Source organism: Myotis davidii, unplaced genomic scaffold (assembly GCF_000327345.1).
Source record: "Myotis davidii unplaced genomic scaffold, ASM32734v1 scaffold395, whole genome shotgun sequence".
NCBI classification, from domain to species: Eukaryota; Metazoa; Chordata; class Mammalia; order Chiroptera; family Vespertilionidae; genus Myotis; species Myotis davidii.
Genome location: NW_006287904.1, coordinates 1863366 through 1886768, shown reverse-complemented (window position 1 = coordinate 1886768; position 23403 = coordinate 1863366). Strand labels below are relative to the sequence as shown.

Below are 23403 nucleotides of genomic sequence, written 5' to 3'. Positions count from 1 at the left end.
TTGCATACAATGAAATACATATGTAGTTTTTGGGGTTTTTTTAACCCCTCAAACTATTAGGCACTATGTGCTGTTTTATAAATAACTTGGAATTCAGTGATATTTTTCTTAAATGGTGTGGCCACTAAAGCTGATTTAGTCACAGGCACTCTCTGGGCACTGGGGCTGCAGCAGCAAAGAAAACACAAAATACCTGTTCCTCTGGAGCTTTTGGGGGTAGGGGAAATACATAACTAAAATACGTATTATGTTCGTAAGCTCAATGGGAAAAAAAATAAAACATATAGGAAGGCATATAGGAATGTTGGGCAGTTGTGATTTTAAATCAGGTGGTTAGGGACAGCCTGCCTGAGGAAATGATGGTTGGGGGAAGGTAGGAAGAAGGTTAAGCAACATACCGATTTCTGAAGAGAGCATGTTCTAGGTAGTGGAAACAGTGGCTATAAAGGCCTTGAGGTTGGAGTCTTATGTTCATAATTGTATAAGTGAGTGTGTTGGGGAAAGGTGGCAAGATAATGATACTGCTTTTGTGCATGTTGAGATTTGAGGTATTTATGGGACACCCAAGTAGTTACATCTAGCAAGCTGTTCAGAAGAGGCTGAGGCTAGAAGGAAATCTGTGGGTCACTAGGTTATAGGTAGTATTGAAGTCGTGCGTGGAGATCCTCCTGGAGTTCCATGTGTAGCGAGAAGAGTAGAGGACTGAAGAAGGAACCCTGGGGAACACAAATGTGGGGTGGGGATAAAAGAGCAATGTGCAGGGAAAACTTAGGTCCGACCTCATCAGTGTAAGTGGTAGAATAGGAGAGGGCAATGTTACTGAAGTTGTAACAATGGAGAGTCTTGTCTGACTTCTATGCCTTTCTCATCTCTGCTAACTCCCAATCAAGTCAGCCTTCGAGTGCAGTTGTCCCCACTCCCAGGCTAATACCCTAGTTCAGACCTACATCATTTCGTGGAGGACTCCAATAATAGTCTCCTGTCTAGTCTCCTTACTCCTAAACCTACCCTTGTCAGTCAGTTTTTCACACTTTTGCCATAGTGGTCTTTCTAAAATACCTAAACACTGCCAGTGGCTTCCCATTATCTTCAGGATAAAGTTTAACCATCTCAGCTTGGCATAACATGCCCTTCATTATCTGCATCTCCTATTGGTTCTCACTTTCTGGCTGCCTTTCCCTTTACATTTTAAATTTCGTGCATGCAAATTATTTGTCCTTTCTAGAAGGACACTTGTTTGCCTCCAGCCTCTGTATATGCTTTCCTTACTTTGACTAACTCTTCCATGGCTCATTAACACTACAGTACAAGATTTGGCTAAAGTGTTACCTTCTCTTCAAAGCCCTTTCTGAGTTCCAAGCAAAACCAGAATACTCCCTTAGGGCTAGCTTCCTAGTTTGTCACTAATCTCTAGTGTGGTCCTAATGACAGTATCTTGAAATCATATCCTGTTTGTTTTCCCTCTCGAATTTATGAGCTCCTAGAGGACAGTGACTTTGACATAAGGATATTTGTATTCCTATTGCTTGGCTTAGTGTATTAAATGTCTATTGCACTGGTTCTCGACACTGGGAAGTTGTTAGAAATGGAGATCCTCAGGCCCTACCCCAGGCTTACTGAATCAGAACCTCAGGAGGTGAGGCCCAGCAGTGTGTGTGCTTTAACCAGCCCCCCGGGTGAGTCTGATACATTTTTGAGAACCATAAGTCCAGTAAAATGAATGATGAAAAACAAGCACTCTGATCTCAAGAGTATCTTATATTCAGTCCTTAGAAAAAGGAAATATCTATGCTCTAGTGCTGGTTGCAAGAACTTACAATAGTGAGCATATGTGGTTAAGATTGACAATATTTTTGACGTCGTGAATTTGGGCTCAGAATCTGTTCTGAGCCTATTAAACCTTTAAAATTGGAATTAGATCAACTAAAAGGAAGATGCAAACTTGTTATTTAAAGAATCACTCATGGTATCACCAATAGAGATAACCAAATTATCAGTGATTATTTCTAGCTGATATTACGGTTTTTATTGTTGTGTCAAATTAAATGAAGTTTCATGTAATTACTGCCTATTTTTATGGATCTATATATACTTTAGAAAATTCTTGTTGAACATTGTATTGTTGTTATAAGCTTCTATCATAAGTCTGGACACTAAATTTTTGCTTGCAGTACATAATATTTCTGTGGGATAATCATTTTTTCAGTTGGTGTCATTTTAACTCAGAGGATTTGATTCCTTTCAGGAAAGTAACCTGCCATAAGAAAAATCTTGATTCTTCTTTTTTTCTAGGACAGGCTCATGTACTTTTTTAAGTTAATAAACTTTATTTTTTAGAGCAGGTTTAAGTTCACAGCAAAATTGAGTGGGAAGCACAGAGAGTTTCTGAATATTCCCTGTCCCCACATTTGCAAAACTTCCCCCATTATCAACATCCCACACAGTGTCACATTTATTACAATCAATGAACTGACATTGACTTGTTATTGTTAGACAGACCCTATCCACTTTAACCTTTCAGTTATCACCTGCAGTCCATAGTTTACAAGAGGGTTCTCTGATGGTGGTGTACATTATATGGGTTTTCACAAATGTATAATGACATGTAGTTAACATTATAGTTTATACCAGTGATGGCGAACCTATGACACGTGTGTCAGAGGTGACACGCGAACTCATTTTTTTGGTTGATTTTTCTTTTTTAAATGGCATTTAAATATGTAAAATAAATATCAAAAATGTAAGTCTTTATTTTACTATGGTTGCAAATATCAAAAAATTTCTATATGTGACGGCACCAGAGTTAAGTTAGGGTTTTTCAAAATGCTGACACGCCGAGCTCAAAAGGATCACCATCACTGGTTTATACAGAATAGTTTCACTGCCATAAAGAGCCTCTACTCGGCCTCGTCAGACTCCCTGTAAAAGGTTTTCATAGACCTCCTTACCCAGTGACTTAAATTATTTTTGTCTGATTTTCATGCTATTGAGGTGAATAGATATAAATTCTTTAAATTCTTTTTGTTTATAGTTCTTGAACAATTATAAAACTAAAATGAATTATAAATTAAATGCCATTAAAACTATAGAACTGTCCTGGCCGGTGTTGCTAAGTGGTTAGAGCATCAGCCTGCACACTGGATGGTCACAGGTTTGATTCTCAGTCAAGGGCATGTACCTGGGTTGCAGGTTCTATCCCTGCCCCTAGACCAGGAAGCAACCAATCCCATATCAATGTTTCTCTCTTCCCCTCCCTGTTGTCTTCCACTCTCTAAAAATCGACAGAAAAGATATCCTCACTTCTTGGGTGAGGATTAAAAAGAAGAAGAAGAAATATATATATGTTTACTGAAATTAAATGCCATTTGGGTTTAATAGTAGACATAAATACATATTTTACTTTATTATTTTCATTTTTAAGTATTATGGATCATCATAGGAATCATTGCCATTATCATGCATATTATGGTTTCCCCCCAATCTGTTATTTTGATGGGCTATTTTAATAGTACACTACAATAATAGTACTAAAAAAACAAGTACTCATTTAATGAAAAGTTCTTTATTGTCTATTTAAAGCTATGTATTGCTAGGAAGTGTTGGAAAATGGTTCATAAAAAGAACCAGTCTGGCCAGTACAACTGAATATAGAACCGACAGCTCTGTGACACTTTTTTTTAGTTTGGCATGCTTGTTCTGGCTCAGCTTGGCACAGTAGGGTTATAAATACCAGTGCAGAGGTGGGTACTGCAGTCTTGTTGCAGCATTTAAATATAAAGATGGTCATTCAGAAGATCTAAGATATATATAATTTTTTAAAAACTTAACATAAAAATGAAAACAATTTTTAAATTCTCAGAGAACTCATGAATCTCCAGGAATAAGTCCTTAGATCCAAGGAGCTACTATTAACATAATATTGCTAATAACTATATAAGTTTATGAAACAGTAACATGTAGTATTTAAATAAAGTCACAATTTTTAAAAAATCCCCACCAAAACATTGGATAGCTAGCCTAGTTTTAAACTTTTAAAACTTGTGCCAAGTTTAAATCATGTGAGTGTTTTGTTATTAACATTTTTAATAGAAATGAGTATTTTTAAAAATATATTTTACTGATTTTTTTACAGAGAGGAAGGGAGAAGGATAGAGAGTTAGAAACATCAATCAGAGAGAAACATCAGTCAGCTGCCTCCTGCACACCCCCTACTGGGGATGTGCCCACAACCAAGGTACATGTACATACCCTTGACCGGAATTGAACCTGGGACCCTTCAGTCCGTAGGCTGATGCTCTATCCTCTGAGCCAAACCGGTTAGGGTTGTTATTAATATTTTTAAGAGCGTTTACCTGATATTCCTCAAACTGAAAACTGAGAGTATTTTGTTCCTTGTAGATTAAACTGTGATGACATAAGAGTTGAGCTTCCTGAAAAATTCCCACAGAGGAAGCCATTTATAATAGGATAGAACCAGAGACTTAACAAGAGGAACAGAGACATGGGAGGGAAAATCCTGGAGGCAACGTCTGCCTCTTCAACTCTATGGTTTCCTGATTATTTTCCATCAAATTACCCTTTTGGTTGAAGCTAGTTCCAATTAGGTTTTTCACTTTGCACTAGAAAGCATATGTGTGTGTGTTACATATTATAATTTAAAAGATTTGTTCTTTTTTTACAGGTGAAGATGGAGCTGGGAAAACAAGCTTAATAAGAAAAATTCAGGGAATAGAGGAGTACAAGAAAGGAAGAGGATTGGAATATTTGTACTTAAATGTTCATGATGAAGACAGGGATGGTGAATATCATCTATTTGTAATCTAAGTTTTCTGAAGCCTTTCCAAGGTGCACTGCTGCTCATATTAGTCTTGAGTGTGCTGTTTTTCACTGAGTCCTACTATGTCATGCCAATCGGTAAATAGTTATGTTTAGGCATATGTTTATTGGTTTGGGATTGGGATTCATATAGTGATACTTTTAAACATCCTAATGTACTCTGGTGTGCAGACCAACTTTTTGCTCTCATTGAAGAATATCAATTTTCAGTTCATTTTCCCTCAGATGATGAAATAATAGTATCCCATGATTGTTTGCTGACTCCCCTTTATCTCCTTTTCATTTTTTGACATAAAAATGTCATCTCCCCAGCTTTTCTTATCTGATCAACCATTTTTTTCTTCTATAGATCACTTGCCTTCTCATTTTTATATATAATATCTTGAATATGCATGGCTCTATCTGCTGCTGGTAAGAATAGCAACATGTTATTCAGTCTGTGGTTTGGGATTAAGAAATATGAAGTAGAGGATGCTGGTGTTCCATGTTGGCAGTTAAATCATTTCCCTGAATATTTGATAGGCCTTTACTAAATTGGTAGATATGACCTAAGTAGTTGAACTTGGTCAAAAGAGGCATCTCCCGTGGAGATGATCTGAAATACCAACTATTGTTAGTTGGATGATGAATTAACTTAATCCTGTTGCCTTGGTAACTTTCCTGTGTCTATTGTAGATCAAACAAGATGTAATGTGTGGATCTTAGATGGAGATCTGTATCACAAGGGCCTCCTGAAATTTTCACTGGATGCCATTTCTCTGAAGGACACTCTAATTATGTTGGTTGTTGATATGTCAAAGCCTTGGACTGCTCTGGATTCTTTACAGAAATGGGCAAGTGTTGTTAGAGAACATATTGACAAATTGAAAATTCCTCCTGAAGAAATGAAAGAAATGGAACAAAAGTGTGAGTAGTCTAGAAATATTAATATAGATTTCAAAAACAAATTTCCTAACTGGCAATCATAATTGTTGGGAATTTTTTACTTTGAATAAAGTTTAATGAAAGAAATACAATGTGAGTTCTGTTTTTGAAATTCAGTTTAAACGCTATGCTAGATTTTAATATAGTTTTAAATTGGAAACGTCTACATAATGGCAGCCTCTTTCATAGAGGTGCCTTAGCTCCTTTGCCAAAAGGCCATATGTGTTCATTTTGAAAAGTTGTTTTCAAGATTTAAAAAATTTGAATCTTCAGCTGCTCATTTTCAGCAGTTCACTTCTTGATAAGCAGAACAATCTTATCAACTTGTCAAAATGAAATATGTCCAAAAAGATGTTAACCTAAATATAGGGTGTCCCCAAAAAAGTATATACACAGTATCTGTAGATTCTATTACATCTTGAAAATGAAATGTATTTTAATAAACACTGCCTTTACAGTTACTCAAAGTGAATATATATCTTTTTTGGGGGGGTACCCTGTATAAAGACGTTAAGCTGGTTTTATTCACAAAGTACATAATATATTTTGTACATGCCCATGTAAATTGGAAGTTTTCATGGAAATTATGAAAATGATGTGGGTCATTTCCAACTGTAAACCGGTTGCCACAGTTCTGAATTTCACCAATAGTGCTTTACTTGTCAATGTTGTACTTTGCTTAAGAAAATATATAGATGGAATACTGCTTTCCTTTGTGTTAGTTCATAATAACTTTTGGGGGAGAATTGACACTGTAATTTATATGCAAGGAAACAGAAAACTTAAGAGAATATATGTCCTAAATCATTGAAAACGATGTCTAGCTGTTCTTAACCTATACCTTTCTTTCCTGTTGGCCATTGCCTTGGGTTTTCGTCCCCCTCTCCAAATTTATACTACAGCAGTGGTCCTAGGACTACCAGCATCAGTTTCAGTACAGCTGGGAGCTAGTCAGAAAATACACATTCTTAGGCTCCACCCCAGACTACTAAATCAGAAACTCAAGTGCATGCTAAAAACTTGAAAGGCACTGTTAGATTTCAGCCTTTGATTTGAAGGGTAGTAGCTACCAAGGTTGCTAAGGGTAAATGCATGCCTTTGTTCTTGGAGAAACTGCACTCAAGTGTTTAGGATTCCCTCTTCCTTGATGCCATGTAAGTTTAAGATACTTTCTTTATATCTCCGTATAATATTCCCTCATATACTGTTTTAATCCTATGCTGTGGATAATTTGTTTCCAGATTTGTTTTGCTTTTAAACATGAGAAGCAGTCTTATATGGGAATCCCAGTCTTATATAGGAATCACTGGTTGTTTCTTTGAGAATTCCTCAAAGAATAATTACTGAATCAAAGTATATATTGTTTAGGCTCTTGATACATTCACCTTGTTATTTATTTATTTATTTATTTATTTATTATTATTAAGGTATTACAAATGTGTCCTCATCCCCCCCCTATTAACCCCCATTCATTCACCTTGTTTTAAGTGAAGATTTTGACAACCTTGCAAATGAGTTGTAAAAATTTATCAGTGGATAATACCTCATTAATTCTCACCAGGGTTCAAGAATGAATGTGGCCCAAGATTGCACCTATGTAAAAAGGAGAAGATCTGAATAAAGGGTTTAGAGAAGGAAGCTAATATTTAGAAAATCATCTGGGATTGTCATTTAAATTGTGGAATTCCCCCTTCCTCACACATATATTTTTCTTTTATCCTTTTTCAGTACTCGTGGATTAGAGAAGATAGACAAAGCTAGATTGTGACTTGCCTAAAGTAATTTGCACAAACTAAACCATGCCTATGTTGAATCCCACTCTTTGGAGCCATTCAGTCTTGTACTCTGCCTCCTAATAATTAATGTGGGATCAGTGTTTCTGTACTGTCCTTGAAATAGTTTTCACAAACCCTTTTTGTTTCTTTTACACAAGACCAAGTATAAACTCTAGTAAAATATATATTTAGATTATGGTAGAAAAAGCTACCTGCTGAAATAAAGCAATTTCTAAACTATGTATTAAATTATTTACTTTGATTTTCAGTGATTAGAGACTTTCAAGAATACGTAGAGCCAGGAGAAGATTTCCCAGCTTCTCCTCAGAGAAGAAATACCATGTCACAGGAAGACAAAGACGACAGTGTGGTTTTACCCCTGGGTGCGGATACACTTACACACAACTTGGGCATTCCAGTACTAGTAGTTTGCACAAAGGTTAGTTTGCTTCCTAGAGATTCTGTTACTGATATTAACCCAGGATGAACAACTGTTCTGTTTCCCAGACCCCTTTTGGAGTTGACACATTATTTTTCCTAGATAATTTTTCTTAAATATAAATAATAGTTTAAAATAATTGAATGATATTTACATCCTGGTTTTATGATCTTGATCATAGTTTCTTTGAAAGAAAACATTACTTTGGATATTCTCTTTGTGATTGAATATCATTTCTCAAAATTCCAATTAGACTTTATTATACAATCAGTTTAAAGAAATAAACACAGGTAAGATGATAAGTTAATTATTAATTTTTATAAATTTGCACATTAAATATTGGAATACTAATATCTTAATATGAGCAGATTATATACTTAAAATAAAATAGACTTTTAAACATCTACTTTTAACACCTAAAATAAAATAGGCTTTTAAGCACTCATTATGTAAAGTTAATATGCAGTTATCAGGGGCTTTGTACTTATTTATTAAAGAGGTTCTGAGAGGATTGCTAAAATCAAAATTCTGTTCATTTAATCTGTCATTATATACACTTTATAATAAAGTCAAATTTCCTTTAAAAATTATTTATATATAAAGTTTATCTTCTCACCATTTGGTCCTAAGTAGTATGCCTTTATTGTCTGTAAGTCATGGAATAGTTAAGAAAAAGACAGAACAAATAAACCCTTTCGAGATCTAAAATTATTAATATTTTTTGTAATACATAAAATTTGCAAATATAATTGAAGGAGGGTATGGAATTTATTCATCTTTGGGATAAAAATGATAAAAAAATTTTTAATCTACCTTAAATTTTATTTTAAAAACTACAAAATTTATCAACAACAATTGGGGAAGGGTAGCATTTAAATCAAGTCTGTTATCTGCTTTTCAAATGATGATCCTGCTTTAGTTAATTGTTACTTATACCTTTTCTTTAAAACTATTTTTAAACTGTCACACTAGGATCCTCTTGTGTGTAGTTTGTTTTGTTTTGTTTGGCAAGGAGTTAGATATTGGCAGATATTTTCCTGCCAATTACACAACAACTTGCTTCATAAATTTCCAAAGGAGAAAACTGTTAAACTTAAAGGAACCTAAATCATTAAATAATGTCATAGATGCATAGAACTTTCAAGCCAGAAGAGATCATCTACTATATTTCACAGAATCTAAAGCACCATCAGCTGTTCTTCAGTTTAAGAGCTTTTAAAATATGTAGGGGGATGGGAGAATGTGTGTGCTGGAGTGGATGAAGAATGGTAGTTCCACTGGGCTTAAAAACTAGACATTGAGATTCAGAGAGACTAAGCTTCTTGCCTTAGGTCCAGATCCTCTTATTTCATTTAAAGATTTCTTTACATGTCAAATTTGACCCCAAACTAATATTAGGTATAATGAGCATTGAGTGTTTATTTTTAGATTTTATACCTTCAATTCAGAAAGATTTTGGTGAAATATTTGAACATGCTTTTTTTTCTGTAACATTTTTCTGTAGCAAGTAAAATTTAGAATTTGTTTCATTGATTGTACAGGTAACATTTAAAAAATAGCCTGTAATCCCCCCTTTTTATGCTATTGGTGAAATTGTAGTGAGAGTGGAAAGGCACCAGAGGAGAAATGAAGGTCAACAGAGTTATCAGATAAACAGAGGAACAAAGAGGAAATAGTGAGAGATGCAGACTCCCTGGGAACATAGTGTTTTATAGAACTAGAATAGATTTTAGATCTTAAAAACTTTGTTCTAGGACATAAGTAGTTGAATTAACAAGTATTATAAACTTGTCTTGTTCTGTACTAAAACTTGATAGTGTTTTCGCCACATTCAGTATAGCTTTGAATTCAGTGCTTTTTTTTAAGAAATAAAATTATTTATTAGTCTTAAGATTCCAACTAAATGTCTCTAGACAAATAGGAGTAATTGCTATTCTAGGTCCTACTGTTCAAAGTGGTAGTTTTGTGATATTCCCCCACCCAAAATTGAACTGTTTAAATCATTATATTTAAACTTGATTATTTAAAGTTAACGTATTTTTTTTTTAATTATTTTAACCCAACAGTGTGATGCCATTAGTGTATTGGAGAAAGAACATGACTACAAAGATGAACATTTTGATTTTATTCAGTCACATATCCGGAAGTTCTGTTTACAGTGTATCCTTTTAATACATTGATTAGTGCAATGTACCTTAATGTACCTTACCTGTTTGTTTGTTTGTTTTTAAGGAAAGGAATTAAATTGATGGGATTTTAGAAATTCCATAAGCTTTGTTCCTTCTGCCTCTGGCTGGAAATACCATTTTAGTTCTCAAATCATTTATATCTGGGTATTTTGAGATATAAAAGCAAATATTAAAGTATATAAATTTGATTTGCTGTGTTTAAAGTACTAAAGAAAAATAAATATTAGTCTTATTTGGAAAGTTTTAATGAGTATGCATTGTAATCATTCTGATTAAAAAATTCTATTTATACCACCAATGTGTTTATATCCTAAAATGCTGAGATGAAACTATTATGAAACCTAGTATGTATTATTATCTTTTTTTAAAGTTCAATTCCCAGTTATAAATAGAATAATTCAATACTCTTAGTATAATTAATAATCTTTTAGCTGGCCATTACACTATTGACATTCTGTTTTAGAGTCTGAATAAATGAAACCAGTTGCCCCTCCCCAAACCCCTCCCAAAAGTGGTATTCATTTATTGAGTGGGTGGTGGGGCAAGATCAACATTTAGGTTCGTTTGTTCTTATTTTTAATATGTTTGGTATGTTATCTCCACATATAATCTAAAGTAGTGGTTTCGAAATCTGGCTGTGCTATCTAAGACTTACTAATTGGGGACATTACAAGGTCAGCTAGAGAATCTATACTTTTTAAAAAATATATATTTTATTGATTTTTTACAGAGAGGAAGAGAGAGGGATAGAGAGTTAGAAACATCGATGAGAGAGAAACATCGACCAGCTGCCTCCTGCACACCTCCTACCGGGGATGTGTCTGCAACCAAGGTACATGCCCTTGACTAGAATCGAACCTGGGACCCTTCAGTCTGCAGGCCAGTGCTCTGTCCACTGAGCCAAACCGGTTAGGGCGAGAATCTATACTTTTGAAAAGCTTTCTGGGTGATTTTGATGATCACAAGGTTAGAAAACCTATCATAAGCAATCTTGTCTAGTCTAGGTTACAAGGATTAGATGAGCCAATTAATAACATGTACAACTAAAAGGAGGATAAAGTGAGGGTTAGGAGTGAATGTTTTTAAGAGAATTTACTGTCAAAAACTTCACCACAGCTTGAGTGCACCAAAGGGAGAGAGTTGTGCACCAGATAGTTTGTGGTTTCATTCCGCAACCAAAGCTTTTGGGTCTGAAAAGTGAAGAAATGATATTAGGAGTAGGTAAGAATAATAAATAATATACATGTATTTATAGTATCAGTTTTTCATTTTCATTAATGGACATTTAATTTAAGGACCACTTAATAGAAAGCCTAGCTGAATAATGAATAAGATCACTCAACACTGGTAGTTTCCCTTTCCTTTTTCCTGTAGTACTTTGTTCTCTCCATGGCCCTTTCTCATGTCACATAAAGGTTGAGTCAGGTTGAATGAAAGGGCATTAGTCTATATAAAGAGTCTTTAGAAAGAGAACAAAAAGTGAAAGTAATTGAGGTAGGCATATAAAGCCCTTTTTATCTTTGAAGATTACAAAATTTGAGAACAGTCTCTTTTAAGATGTATTCATGCTCTATTTGAAAATGTACATACAGAAATGTAATCAGGAAGTAAGCTGTCCACTGAGATAATTACAGACCTTTTAGTAGAGCTAGCTGACTTTAATAGTGAGGTGTGTGGGTGTCTGTGAGTGAGGGCAACAGTTCAAAATCATATTTATTTTTAAAATTTTAATTGCAATGCAAATTTTTCAGCTGTAGACATCTTTCAAATTATAAATGGGTTCACATGAGGAAGATCATTAATGAAAAATTTACACTAAGCTTTTACTTAAGACTATGATATTTATTTCTACCAAGATTTATGTTAAGTAGTATTTAGCAATACCACTTTCAGGTTCATTCCTAGCAAATATCAATGTCTCAGATCAGAAGTCACCCATTCCCAGCATTTCCTCAGGCATAAGTTACCACCTCTTTCAGGGCATCATGGCCAGTGGTCATAGAATTTCTGATAGCACATTGTCAGTAGTCACACTGACCCTTTTTTTCACAGGCCTCTTTTGATTTATGTTGTTTGGGTAAAAGTTATGATTTGCTTTTATTAATATATCATGTGAGATTGTCTTAGCTCAAGTTTTAGCCATGAAATCTACTTTACCTTGGATCATTTCTGAAAGCTTCCTGGTAATACCTATTGGTTCATCTTCTCTTTTTTGTGGGTCTCTGGAGCTTTGTCCTCAAAGTCCTCATTCCTTGGAACTAATAAAAATCGTAAAAGGTACTTGTGCAAACCATTTTTGTTGAAAAGGCAAACAAAACGGTTGTTGATAAATAATACCCCTCCATGAAGTTTAAAAAAGAAATTGCCTCTTCATGTGCTTTAAATATAGGTAGTAGTAGTGTCAGTATTACTAAATTTACCTTTTCTTTTTTGGCTTAATGAGACTTTTGGTTTTACTTTATTATAGCTTATTATAAAATGTTTTATTTGCCTTTTAGCCTGCACTTAAGTACTTTATACTTTTAAAATCTTCGATGACCATATATAATACACCTTTAGAAATTATTTTTGAAACGAATAAATCATGTAGCTGTGAATGTTAGGTTGAGAACAAGAACTTTATGACCTGTTTGTGGAATTTGTCCAGAAATTTCTTTAATGGTTCTATTCAGATGGTGCAGCACTTATTTACACTTCAGTAAAAGAAAACAAAAATACAGATTTAGTATATAAATACATCGTTCAGAAACTATATGGATTTCCGTATAAGATTCCTGCCGTTGTGGTGGAAAAAGATGCAGTATTTATGTAAGTATGCTCTTAAATATATTATTTTATCACGTATTGTTGCTATAGTTTGATGGTGAGTCATCATTTTCAGTTTTGAGGTGAGACCAGCAGAGACCTTTCCATGATGAGCAGGTGAGAATCTGTCCCTAGACTGTTTTATTTATAACCTGCCCTGACCTATTTATCATTGTCTTTTAGATTTACTGCTGGCCTGAGCCCTCTTCGAAAGGCCATGTTATTGCTATCTGTTGAGTGTATATATCAGTATATCTACTTACTCTTTTATTGGTTATGATATAACATAAAGCATCCAATATATAATTGAGACGTGATTTTAAAAAGTTATCTGAATAAAATTGGGAGGTGATTTAGTAAACTATAACTTGAGCCCTATAATTTAAAAAGCTGATTGGTTTTCCATAATTGGTCAAATTTATTTTCATAAAATGTTCCTTTTAATCTGATCATGGCTTAAATGAAAAGAATAACTATATAAATCCTTGAAAATTTCTCATGTGTGTTTCTTTCCAGTCCAGCGGGGTGGGATAATGATAAGAAAATAGGAATATTACACGAAAATTTTCAAACATTAAAAGCAGAAGATAATTTTGAAGACATTATAACTAAACCACCTGTTCGAAAGGTAACAGTTTTAGTATATACACACATAATCTCAATACTTATGCATTTAAACTGAGGGGGAAGTTCATAATTTTAAGATTGTAAGGTAGAAAGATAAAAGTGTAATTTGGGTTTCCAAGTGTAATTTGGGTGTTGGTAATGTATCATTCAAAATAAAGATCTGTTTTATCAGAACATAAATCAGCTATTCAGTTACTGAGTCATGACTTAGCCTTTGGCATGTTTATATTAGAAAATATTAGTTCAGAGTACATATTTTAATGGAAATCACAGATTAGTATGAGTGAGTATGCAGATCTTGAATAGTTTGTATAGGTAGAAGCTGTGAACCTTCTAACCTAGAGCTCAGATGTAGTCTTGACTATTACATATCACTCTTAGAACCGTTAAATTGGATTCCAGAAGGTACTTTTCCTTCATATATCTTAATTTCATGTTAAGCAGTTCATGGTGTTCTGTAGTTAGGTATTATAGACATTTCTGAAAAGTTGTATATAGTACTTCTCACTGACTTTGAATTTGTATGTTTCAAGAAAAAGTAATTTTGATCTAACATACATTAAGAGTCTTACTTAAGAATCCATTTACATTTGGCAGCTGTCTTCTGTTTGTGGGTAATAAAAAAAAAGAAAAGTAATGTCAAATGAAAAATCAGTTGATGTGGTATTTGGTTTGGCTGTCTATTAAAGAAATGCACACATCAAAAAACAATGGTTTTCCCCAGTTTTTCTTTTACCAACAAATTGGGCTTTGTTTTAGTTGTTTAGGCACTAGGTGTTAACTAGGAGGGTGTGATGTAACAGTAAATCAATACATGAGCCATCTCTCAAGTGGTCAGAAGTGCTATGCAGGTGAAGCAGAGGGGAGAAACAGGACAGGGACCAGAGGCATGCTGTTGTTAAAATGGTTAGGGAATGTCCTGGTAAGAGGGGAGAGTGGTGAAGGCAAAGGGAACTGGAAGTGCACATGCCTGAGGCAGGAAAGCCCAAGGGGTTAGGAGATGAAAGGCAGAGTTAAGGTCTTTGGGGCCTCACTGGGGCTGCAGAAAGGACTATGGATTTCATTCTTAGTGGGATGGAAAGTGCTTGGAGGGGGTGTTTGAGTAGAGGAGTGATGTAATCTGATCTAACCTTTTAAAAGGATCACTCTGGCAACTGGTGGAAAATAGACCATGTGTGCATGAAAAGCAACTTGCTCCTGGTTTCCCTGAAATAAGAATGTGATGGCTCTTCTGTCTGCTGTATAATTAGGAAAAATAAGTTGCAAATATCCCTGCTTCTAGACTTCCTCATTTATGCATTGCTCATTGCTCATTTCAGTTTGTGCATGAGAAGGAAATTATGGCAGAAGATGACCAAGTATTTCTTATGAAGCTACAGGTATGAAATTACATCATAAACAGACTTAGTGTGGTACTGGATAAACTGTTATTCTATGTAATTTCTTTAAAAATACAATACAGCCCTAGCCGGTTTGGCTCAGTGGATTAGTGTTGGCCTGTGGACTGAAGGGTCGCGGGTTCGATTCTGGTCAAGGGCACGTACCTAGGTTGCAGGCTCCTCCCGGCCCGGGCCCTTTCCAGGGGGTGTGCAGGAGGCAACCAATAGATGTGCTTCTCTCACATCAATGCTTCTCTGTCTTTCCCTCTCTCTTCCACTCTCTCTAAAATCAATGAAAAAATATCCTCGGGTGAGGATTAAAAAAAGAAGAAAATACAATCATACTCGTACATGTTATATGAGTATCTAACCTAAAATTCTTTTATGTTTTTCAGACCCTTTTAGCAAAGCAACCACCAACTGCAGCTGGGCGGCCTGTGGTCAGTATTACAGATTTTGACAAAACTATTAAAATGCAGTGCATACTGCTTTAGTTCTTTATTTTTTAAAGCACATACATGTCTTCATATGGGTGTGCTTTAATATAAACATGAATTAAGAATTCTTCTGGAATTTGTGAGATTTTTTAAAGATAAATTTTGCTCCCTTTTAGATGACTTAAATGGTAAAGATCTCTTTTGCAGTGTTTATCATGCATCAGTTTTGAACCATTTATATGTGTTATTTTATAAATCCGCACAACAGCGCTATGAGGCAGGAACTATTATTAGCCCCATTTTGTACTGGGGGATATGGAAGCTTTGAAGGACATTGGCTTCCCTAACATTATGCAGCTGGTAGGATGTAAGTCTACATTGGAACCCAGATCTGACTCTCAAACTTATGCCAGTAACCACCCTTCAGTACTCAATACGTTTTCTTTTTCCATTGAAGGGAAAATTAGTATTCTAAAATGGGATGGGTCTCTGGTATTTTCTAATAATGAAGATGTTAGGGTTTGGCCAGTGAAGGAATTTACAACCAAAAGAAGAGATGAAGAGAGGAAATTTATTTTACTTTCCCAGAAGGGAAAGGCCTGGTGCATTGCTAATCAATACAGGGCAAGAAACAAAAAGCACCTTCCCCTTTTAAAGAGTAATGGCTGCTGTTGCTAGGTGTCAAGAAAGGGAGGAGGATTTTAGGTTGAAGTTGAGCAGACATCAAGGAGGTTGTCTTGAAAATATAGTTTGTTTTTTAGGAGATGGGGACAGATGTTTTAGGGAGGTGTCTTATCAGATTTTTCCCCAAGCCTGTAAAACGGTGGTTCTCAACCTTTTTTGGGGGCCATGCCCCACCTAAGCATCTCTAAACTCCTGCTACCCCACCCCCCCCGTGACTATATATTTATATACTGCATATGAGGCCCCTAGAGCCATAAGATATGCAAAAAATTTTCACTGTTAATAATTCATTCTCAAATTGCCCCCCTTAACAATCAAATTGTCCCTCTGTAGAGCATGTGCCCCACGTTGGGAAATACTGTTGTAAAGCATGCTTAGAGCAAAAGTTATGAAGAGTTCAAAAGAGGCTTGTTTGAAGGGGAGGAGAGCGAGGGAACTGTCTACTAACTAGAGACTCCTTGGTGTGAATTATACCTGAATTGTAAAAACAGCATGGAGAAGGGGGAATACAAGAATGTAGCCTTGAGAGTAGCTTATCTTGTCGTGCAGTTTGAACAGGGGCTGTTTGAATCAGAGGAGCTAAAAACATTGGGATTTAATTACCAGGTGCTTTTATAAATTGTGGAAGGCCACAGCAAAGAAAAAGACAGGCCTTTTTTCTGTCCTTAACAGAGGACATGATTGCTAAACGTTTTTGTCAGTGGTTTGCAGTGTAAAAGAACAGATGGGGTACAGTTGCAAAATAATTTCTATCTTCTGTAATAATAAAAGCGTAATTTGCTAATTAGACCAGACGTCTTTCTGGATGTTCTTCCTTCTGGACAAAGCCACAGTGGGCGGGAGCCATGGGAGAGGCCCCGGCTGCGGCAGCAGCGGTGGTGGGCGGGGACCGCGGCCAAGGCCCTTGCATGAATTTCGTACATCGGGCCCCTAGTTTATAATAAGAACTTTTGTGAAGTTGAAAGTTTCTAGTTTTTATAATTATGGCTTTCCTATTACATAGGATGCTTCACCAAGAGTCCCAGGAGGCTCCCCTCGAACACCAAACAGATCAGTGTCATCCAATGTTGCCAGCGTGTCACCCATCCCTGCTGGGTCAAAAAAAATTGATCCAAACATGAAAGGTACATTTCTTTTTTTCTTGGAGAAAACAACACAATATGTTTTCAGTAGAAAGAAATCTACCTAAAATCCCCTTTTACCATAGTGGTTTTTGTGCAATAGCTTCTAATCTTTGTCTCTATAGATATAGTCTCATAGTTAGACTGAAAACCATTTTACAGTATAGTCTTAATATGTTATTTCTATGATGGAATCTTTATGATAGCTTTGTGTTTATTTAATCATTCTCCTATGGTAGGTCATTGAAGAAATTCATATTTTTATAATAATAGGTTACTTGCAATTAACATGAAAAACTATATGCATAATCATATAGGAGAATTAGATAACTTTTTATAGTACTTGAGGCAGATATTTTTCAACATTATATTTTTAAAGGACCCCTTCAAAGCAGAGATATATAGCAACTAATATCTGTTTAATATGCCTTTGGCCTTTTTAAAATAACATTCTAATTTTAAAATAATTATCTTGCATTTTTAAAGGTTATTTATATTTTGTTCTATATGAGTAGATCAGAGAAGTTACCCAGCCTCTAAGATCAAACTAGACTTGAATTTGGAACATACAGCTCTTAAATTTCAAGTCTATTATTCATTTTCTATGTGTGATTACTAAAATAATAATTTATAGAAAAACCTGATGTTTTGATTGAAAGTTTTTGTTTTTTGTTCTATAGCTGGAGCTACAAGTGAAGGTGTCCTGGCAAATTTCTTTAATAGTTTGCTGAGTAAAAAGACTGGTTCTCCGGGAGGCCCCAGTGTTGGTGGTGGCAGCCCTGGAACTGGGGCTGGAGGTGGAAGCAGTGGTTTACCACCATCTGCCAAAAAGTCAGGTATAGTTACCGGAGCTTTTTTTTTTTTTTATAAGACAGTTTTATGGAGATATAATTTACATACTGTGAAGGGAAGTTCACTCATTTAAAGTGTACAGTTCAATAGTGTTCATATAGTTATAGAGTTATGCAAACCATCACTGTAATCTGATTTTAGAATATTTTCATCTCCCCAGAAAGAAACCTCCAACCTATTAGCAGTTACTCCTTCCCTCCCCTGGAGCCCCAAGTCCTAGGTAACACTAATCTGATCTCTGTTTCTGTGGACTTGCTGATCAGATTTCATATGAATATGGCTTCTTTAACATAATGTTTTCAAGGTTCTTTTATGTTTCAATATTTCAATATTTTATTTCTTTTTTACTGCTGAATAAAATTCCATTGTATGGATATGTCACACTTTATCCATTCATCAGTTGATGGACATTTATATTATTCCTACTTTGGGGCTATCTATATAATAAAAGCCTAATATGCAAATCAACCAAACAGTGGAATGACCAGTCCCTATGACGCACACTGACCACCAGGGGGCAGACGCTCAACATAGGAGCTGTTCCCAGCCTGCAGGCCCCAGGCCAGCCAAGGCGGTGCCAGCGGGGGGGGCCCCCCCCAGCACCCTGCTGATCCCCCCACAAATCCACCCTGATCATTGACCAGACCTAGGCACCCTACCCATGCACGAATTTCGTGCATTGGGCCTCTAGTTATGAATAATACTGCTATGAACATACTTTCCCCAAAGCAAGGTATGAGGGTCCCAATTTCTCCACATTCTCTTCAATATTTGTTATTGTCCATCTTTTTTATTAGAACAGTCCCAGTGTTTCTGAAGATTCCAGGGTCTAGGACAGTGATGGCGAACCTTTGAGTTTAGCGTGTCAGCATTTTCAAAAATCCTAACTTAACTCTGGTGCCGTGTGACATATAGAAATTTTTTGATATTTGCAACCATAGTAAAACAAAGATTTTTGTTTTTTATATTTATTTTATATATTTAAATGCCATTTAACAAAGAAAAATCAACCAAAAAAATGAGTTAGCGTGTCACCTCTGACACGCGTGTCATAGGTTCGCCATCACTGGTCTAGGAAGTCCTGTCTCATTGTGATTTTGGTTTGCATTTCCTTGATGGCTAATGATGTTGAGAATCTTTTAATGTGTTTACTGACCATTTGTATACCTTCTTTGGAGAAATTTCTGTTTAAATCTTTTTCCCATTTTTAAATTGGGTTATGTGTCGTTTTACTGTTGAATTTTAAGTGTTCTTTAAATATCTGTGTACTAGACCCTTATCAGATAAAGGATATGCAAATGTTTTCCCTCACTGAATTGGTTTTCCTTTTACTTACTTTCTTCTTTGTTTTTAATATATTTTATTGATTTTTTAAATATATTTTATTGATTTTTTACAGAGAGGAAGGGAGAGGGATAGAGTTAGAAACATCGATGAGAGAGAAACATCGATCAGCTGCCTTCTGCACACCCCCTACTGGGGATGTGCCTGCAACCAAGGTACATGCCCTTGACTGGAATCGAACCTGGGACCCTTGAGTCCACAGGCCGACGCTCTATCCACTGAGCCAAACCAGTCAGGGCCCTTTTACTTTCTTAGTAGTATCCTTTGTAGCACAAAAGTGTTTAATTTTGATGAAGTTTAGTTTCTTTTTATTTTGTTGCTCTTTAAACAGACTTTTTAACCCATTCTCCTTTTTTAATCCCATCTCCTGTCACCCTTATCACAAATGCCTGCAACTACCGTGTTTTTGAACCTTTTACAGGTTTCTGGGTATAAATTGAATTACTGTTTGGCTTTTCTTATGGACAGTGTAGTAGATTAAGTTTCTCAGTACTGCTAATTTGGTTACCACTAATCTATCTTCTTTCTGGATTCCAAAATTTTGTTATTTTCTATTTTACTGTCCTTATTGTTCTATGCCTTTTTTGAAAATACCTTTATGAGATTAACTGATAGGTGCTAGTTTTTATTTCCATTCAGACTCTACAATTTAAAATGAGGGAATTTGCCCTAACCAGTTTGGCTTAGTGGATAGAGCATCGGCCTGCGGACTGAAGGGTCCCAGGTTCGATTCCAGTCAAGGGCATGTACCTTGGTTGCGGGCACACCCCCAGTGGGGAGTGTGCAAGAGGCAGCTGATAGATGTTTCTAACTCTATCCCTCTCCCCTCCTCTCTGTAAAAAATCAATAAAATAATTTAAAAAAATAAAATGAGGGAATTTATTTTTAAATTAGGATGTTTATGCCACTTAATGTTAACCTAAAAATAAAAGACCAAACGAGAGACAATAGCATTTATATGAGGTCCAAAAGAATAGCTATTCAGGAAGCACTAATTAAGGCAGGAACCTAAATAATTTTAGGAGACAAAGGCCAGGGGGATCAGGAATATTTATGAGAAAGGGAAGGGGAACAATTCCATCAACTGCTCAATTATGTCAGCTTCTAGAAGAAGGCAATTCTATAAGTACAGATAAGCTAACATAGGGATGCTAATTCTAAAGAATGTTTTTAATTTTCAGTCTGTAGCTGTAACAATCTGATTTCTTGTTGTCTTTGCACACAGTTGTTTGGGATACACTGCTGCTTTAGGCCCAGTCAAAGGTTATTTTGCCCTATTTTAACATTTCAAAGGTTGGAGGCATCCTCTGGGACCGCAGCTCTGACTCCATTTTAAAGTGGCTTCGTTTATATATATTTTTTACTTTAGTATGTTAGATAAAATTAATGAAACCTTTGGCAGTTTCTTGAATGAAGAGACATTGCTATAAAAGATACTATTACTTATATCTAAATCTCATTTCTTTTTCTTCAATGTAGGCCAGAAACCTGTCCTATCAGATGTTCATGCGGAACTGGACAGAATTACACGAAAACCAGTCACAGTTTCTCCTACATCACCAACATCTCCTACGGAAGGAGAAGCTTCTTGAAGATACCAAATAAAGCCATTTATTCAGTTTTCTGGAATAATGTAAACTTGCCTCTGCCTTTTCCTTCAAGAGCGGAATTAGGGAGCTGCAGTGCTTTGTCAGATGGACTAAACTTATCTTTTTTTTTTTTTTGTGGTTGCCCATTTTTATAAAAGGAAGCTATACAGAAGAAAAATGATTCTTCACTATGTAGGATTGCTATTTGCATTGCCACTTTGCATAAGGAAGTAAGTTTGGATTTTGAAAACCTCAAAATTTATAGATCTGAAATTAAACAATGTGATCATATTCTAAAGGCTACTTAAAACATACAAGAAGGTTTAGGGAAGGGCAGAAAACAATATGCTCTGGGCATTTGACTGACTTGGAAGTCCAAGCTTATTTTAGTTAAGACTATTCAAAATCATTTTTTAAAATTATGTGTTAGTTTTACTGGAAAAAAGAAGATGATTATCAAATTTTCCACACCAACATAAATATACCACCACAAATGGAATATGCTGAGAAAACTATCAGATAGCATTTGATACACTAGTCATTGTCTAAATCAATGATCCTATAAGTTGTTATCAAATACAATTTAAAATATTGGTCAAGATTCATTTCTGTGAGAAGAGAAGAAAGCACACTGCCTAAATGTGTAAAAGAAAAATGCAGAGGTTATTAATGTAAAGCGGTAACAGTCTTTGGATTTGTCTATATATATATGTCATATATATGTATGTCATATATATATGTATATATATATGGCTCTGCCTTAATACACCCCTTTTTTGTTTGTGACTTTCAATTGTAATCAGTTAATAAAGTATTTATTCTCTGCATTCAGGTTCAAATACCTTGTTGCATTCTCTTATATTTAAATTTGTTTTTTAAAGTGTTTGACTAAATAGGATTATTAAGCATTCTGATTTTTCGCCCTGTTTCTAAGAGACTGAATACATGAGATTCAGTATCCTGGTAAGTTTGCTTAAATTGGGAGTTTACTTTGATCAACACATCTTCCCCACATGTCTTGATCTGCAGAACCCTGTGTCAGCATTCCTAGTAGATAAAAATACAGCCTTTTATCATTAATTAATGCACAGAAGCTGTTTTTAAAAGCTTGGCAAATGCACTGACACAGCTACTCTCTTAGAGGTCAGAACACCTGTTAGTAGTTCTATTCAATATTTAGTTTTCAGTGCTTGTTCTAGAACCTTCATAAGAACAATTTCATTTATTGAAGTTCACCTAAAGAACACTTGTACATTTGACCTATTGAGTTATTTCAGATAATTGGAAAATGTGGTTACTATACTTTAAATTGGGCTTTGTTAGTACTTTAAAATACATATTCCAAAGATCTTTTTTTCCAACAAAATGTTGAAGGATAAAATGTCTACCAGCTTACATAATACTTTTCATTAGAACCTTAAAATCTTTTTAGTTTTATAATAGTATTTGGCTCCTAATAGTTGAGTATAAATGCTAAAAATATATGAGGGTAATAATTTGTTTCAATGTGGAAAAAATTTAGTTTGTTCAGGGCATGGGAAAACGTATGCATGATAAGCATGAGATGAAAAATGCTATTGATAAAATCTTTAGTCCAGAAAGGGTTGTATAATCATGGTGTTGTAAAGACCAATATTTCTAAACTAGTACTTGATTAAGTGAAACTAATGAAGGAAAGAAAATTGTAGACTGTGTATCGAGCTCTGCTTTGCTATGGCTGCTGTGTTTGCATGTTTAGACCAACTCGTTTTTTCTGTATGACATTGGAGTTGTATTAGAAAATCCTTGAAATTAATAATTGAGTTGTTACTTTAAATAACTGTAATTGTTCCTTATATGAGATTCCATTTTAACTAATGTAAAACCTTGTGTTTACCATATTTAAGCCTAAAACCTATGTCCCAATTTTGCAAGGAAATTTAAGGTTTTTTTTTGAAGTATAACATTACAGAGAAGTAGAAGTTACAGGAGTATAGCTTGAAATACCACACAGTGATCACATATAACCAACACCATGATCAAGAAAAACAACATTACTGGCACCCCCGTTGTTCCCTGTGTGCCTCATCAGAACTCTCACCCACCAACCAACCACTGTCCAAAGCCGTAGGGAAGTTAAGTTTTCTGTGTGTGTACCTCTTTGTATGTTTTTTCACTTTTGGAACCTTTGTCAATGTTTCACATTTCAAAAAATAATATTTAATCAACTGAGGGAAAATTGAAGACTGTTTTCTATATTTAGAAATGACAAGGCTTTGTGTTAGGGTTGCCTGTTGACAGGATTCCCTGTCATCCAGATACCAAATTGGGCCCCACCCTCACTTCCCCAAGAAATCAGAAGATCCCACCTTTCTTCATTACATCTCACACATAATGAGACTGGACTAAAGGACAACTAACAT

General features: G+C 35.2%; 1 protein-coding gene across 2 annotated transcripts in view; it reads left to right on the top strand.

Moving 5' to 3' along the window:
* Positions 1-21840, top strand: part of DYNC1LI1 (dynein, cytoplasmic 1, light intermediate chain 1) — a 31149-nt gene extending 9309 nt beyond the window's left edge. The window contains exons 1-12 of one of the 2 annotated variants that reach the window (XM_015561259.1): positions 4707-4798; positions 5186-5247; positions 5512-5742; positions 7805-7974; positions 10041-10134; positions 12836-12971; positions 13485-13596; positions 14915-14974; positions 15370-15414; positions 17099-17219; positions 17897-18052; positions 20892-21840. In XM_015561259.1, coding sequence (XP_015416745.1) covers positions 5229-5247; positions 5512-5742; positions 7805-7974; positions 10041-10134; positions 12836-12971; positions 13485-13596; positions 14915-14974; positions 15370-15414; positions 17099-17219; positions 17897-18052; positions 20892-21004 — 1257 coding nt within the window. In that variant the 5' untranslated portion in view covers positions 4707-4798; positions 5186-5228 and the 3' untranslated portion in view covers positions 21005-21840. Of the gene's footprint in view, positions 1-4680; positions 4799-5185; positions 5248-5511; positions 5743-7804; positions 7975-10040; positions 10135-12835; positions 12972-13484; positions 13597-14914; positions 14975-15369; positions 15415-17098; positions 17220-17896; positions 18053-20891 lie in introns of those variants that run through there. The other variant, XM_006759591.2, reaches the window with a different exon arrangement.
* The last annotated feature ends 1563 nt before the right edge of the window (positions 21841-23403 follow it).